Source organism: Aplysia californica, unplaced genomic scaffold (assembly GCF_000002075.1).
Source record: "Aplysia californica isolate F4 #8 unplaced genomic scaffold, AplCal3.0 scaffold00142, whole genome shotgun sequence".
NCBI classification, from domain to species: domain Eukaryota; kingdom Metazoa; phylum Mollusca; class Gastropoda; order Aplysiida; family Aplysiidae; genus Aplysia; species Aplysia californica.
The window spans coordinates 1,004,670-1,005,791 of NW_004797412.1; the positions used below are offsets into that span (position 1 = coordinate 1,004,670).

At 43.4% G+C, this 1,122-nt stretch overlaps 1 protein-coding gene across 1 annotated transcript in view; it reads right to left on the bottom strand.

The window, feature by feature from the left end:
* Positions 1-202: 202 nt before the first annotated feature.
* The window catches only part of LOC101851263 (notchless protein homolog 1), a gene marked incomplete at its 3' end in the record, with an annotated part of 19,200 nt that continues 18,280 nt past the window's right edge, over positions 203-1,122 (bottom strand). The window contains 1 exon segment of the mRNA XM_013081708.2: positions 203-338. Within this exon segment, the coding sequence (XP_012937162.1) occupies positions 203-338 (136 nt within the window).

The window sequence follows — 1,122 nt, forward strand, 5'->3', positions numbered from 1 at the left end:
TAGCTCCAAACCCCATTTTTGTTGGTTACAATAGTACATGATTCGGGGGGCGCTAGGTGGTAACTGTTGTTACAAATGAGTTAAGGATTAACGTGTTATGTCCAAATAACTGTAATTTCAACATATGAAAAGATGATATGAGAAACTTAGACTGTACACATACTCAGGCAACAGTGGAAGAAACCACAATGAAGGAGCCTACCTGAGTCTGTGACTTCCTCATGGACAATTTTGGCGTCCGCAGGATCGAAGGCGCCGGTCCTCATGACATAGTCCGTGCTCAGAGCCAGCGTGTTCACCCAGTGTCCGTGGCCGTCCAGATTGCGACAAAACACGCCCTGTGGGGAGAGACGAAAGAGATCTGTGTATCATGGAAATACAACATGGAGTTTAACTTAGTTTAAGTAATAGTTCAACCCCATGAACCCAAGTGGAACTGAGCGTGGCTACCTTTACCTCTCTGCACACATTCCACATACACCTGAGCGTGGCTACATTCACCTTTCTGAGCATACAACACACACCCGAGCATGGCTACCTTTACCTTTCTGTAGGCTAACACAGAACACACACCTGAGTAGGGCTACCTTTACCTTTCTGTAGGCTAACACAGAACACACACCTGAGCAGGGCTATTTTTACCTTTTTGCGTACAGAACACTCACCTAAGCAAGGCTACCTTTACCTTTCGTTACACAAAAGACACACCTGAGTGTGGCTACTTTTACCTTCACGTACACAACACACACCTGAGTGTGGCTACCTTTATGCCTTTTGTGCATTAAAAAAACAACACACACCTCTGTGTGACTTCCTTTACCTTTTCATGCACAGAACACACACCTGAACAAGCAGCGGTGTGTATACAGGGATGTAAACAGGCTTTGAAAAAAAAGCGCCGGAAAATATACGGAGCGCATGCGCTTACTGAAATAAGAATACAGTTGGACTAAATCATAATTGTTTCTTTCCCTCTGTTACAACAAATAATCTCTGTGTAGTATATATAATATAATATGTATTGTTTATAGTAGACTTCTGTTTAAAGCTGGGGCCCAAATGGCAAGTCGGCCGGAAAAAACGGAAAAAGCCGGAAGATTTACATCCCTGTGTGTATATATA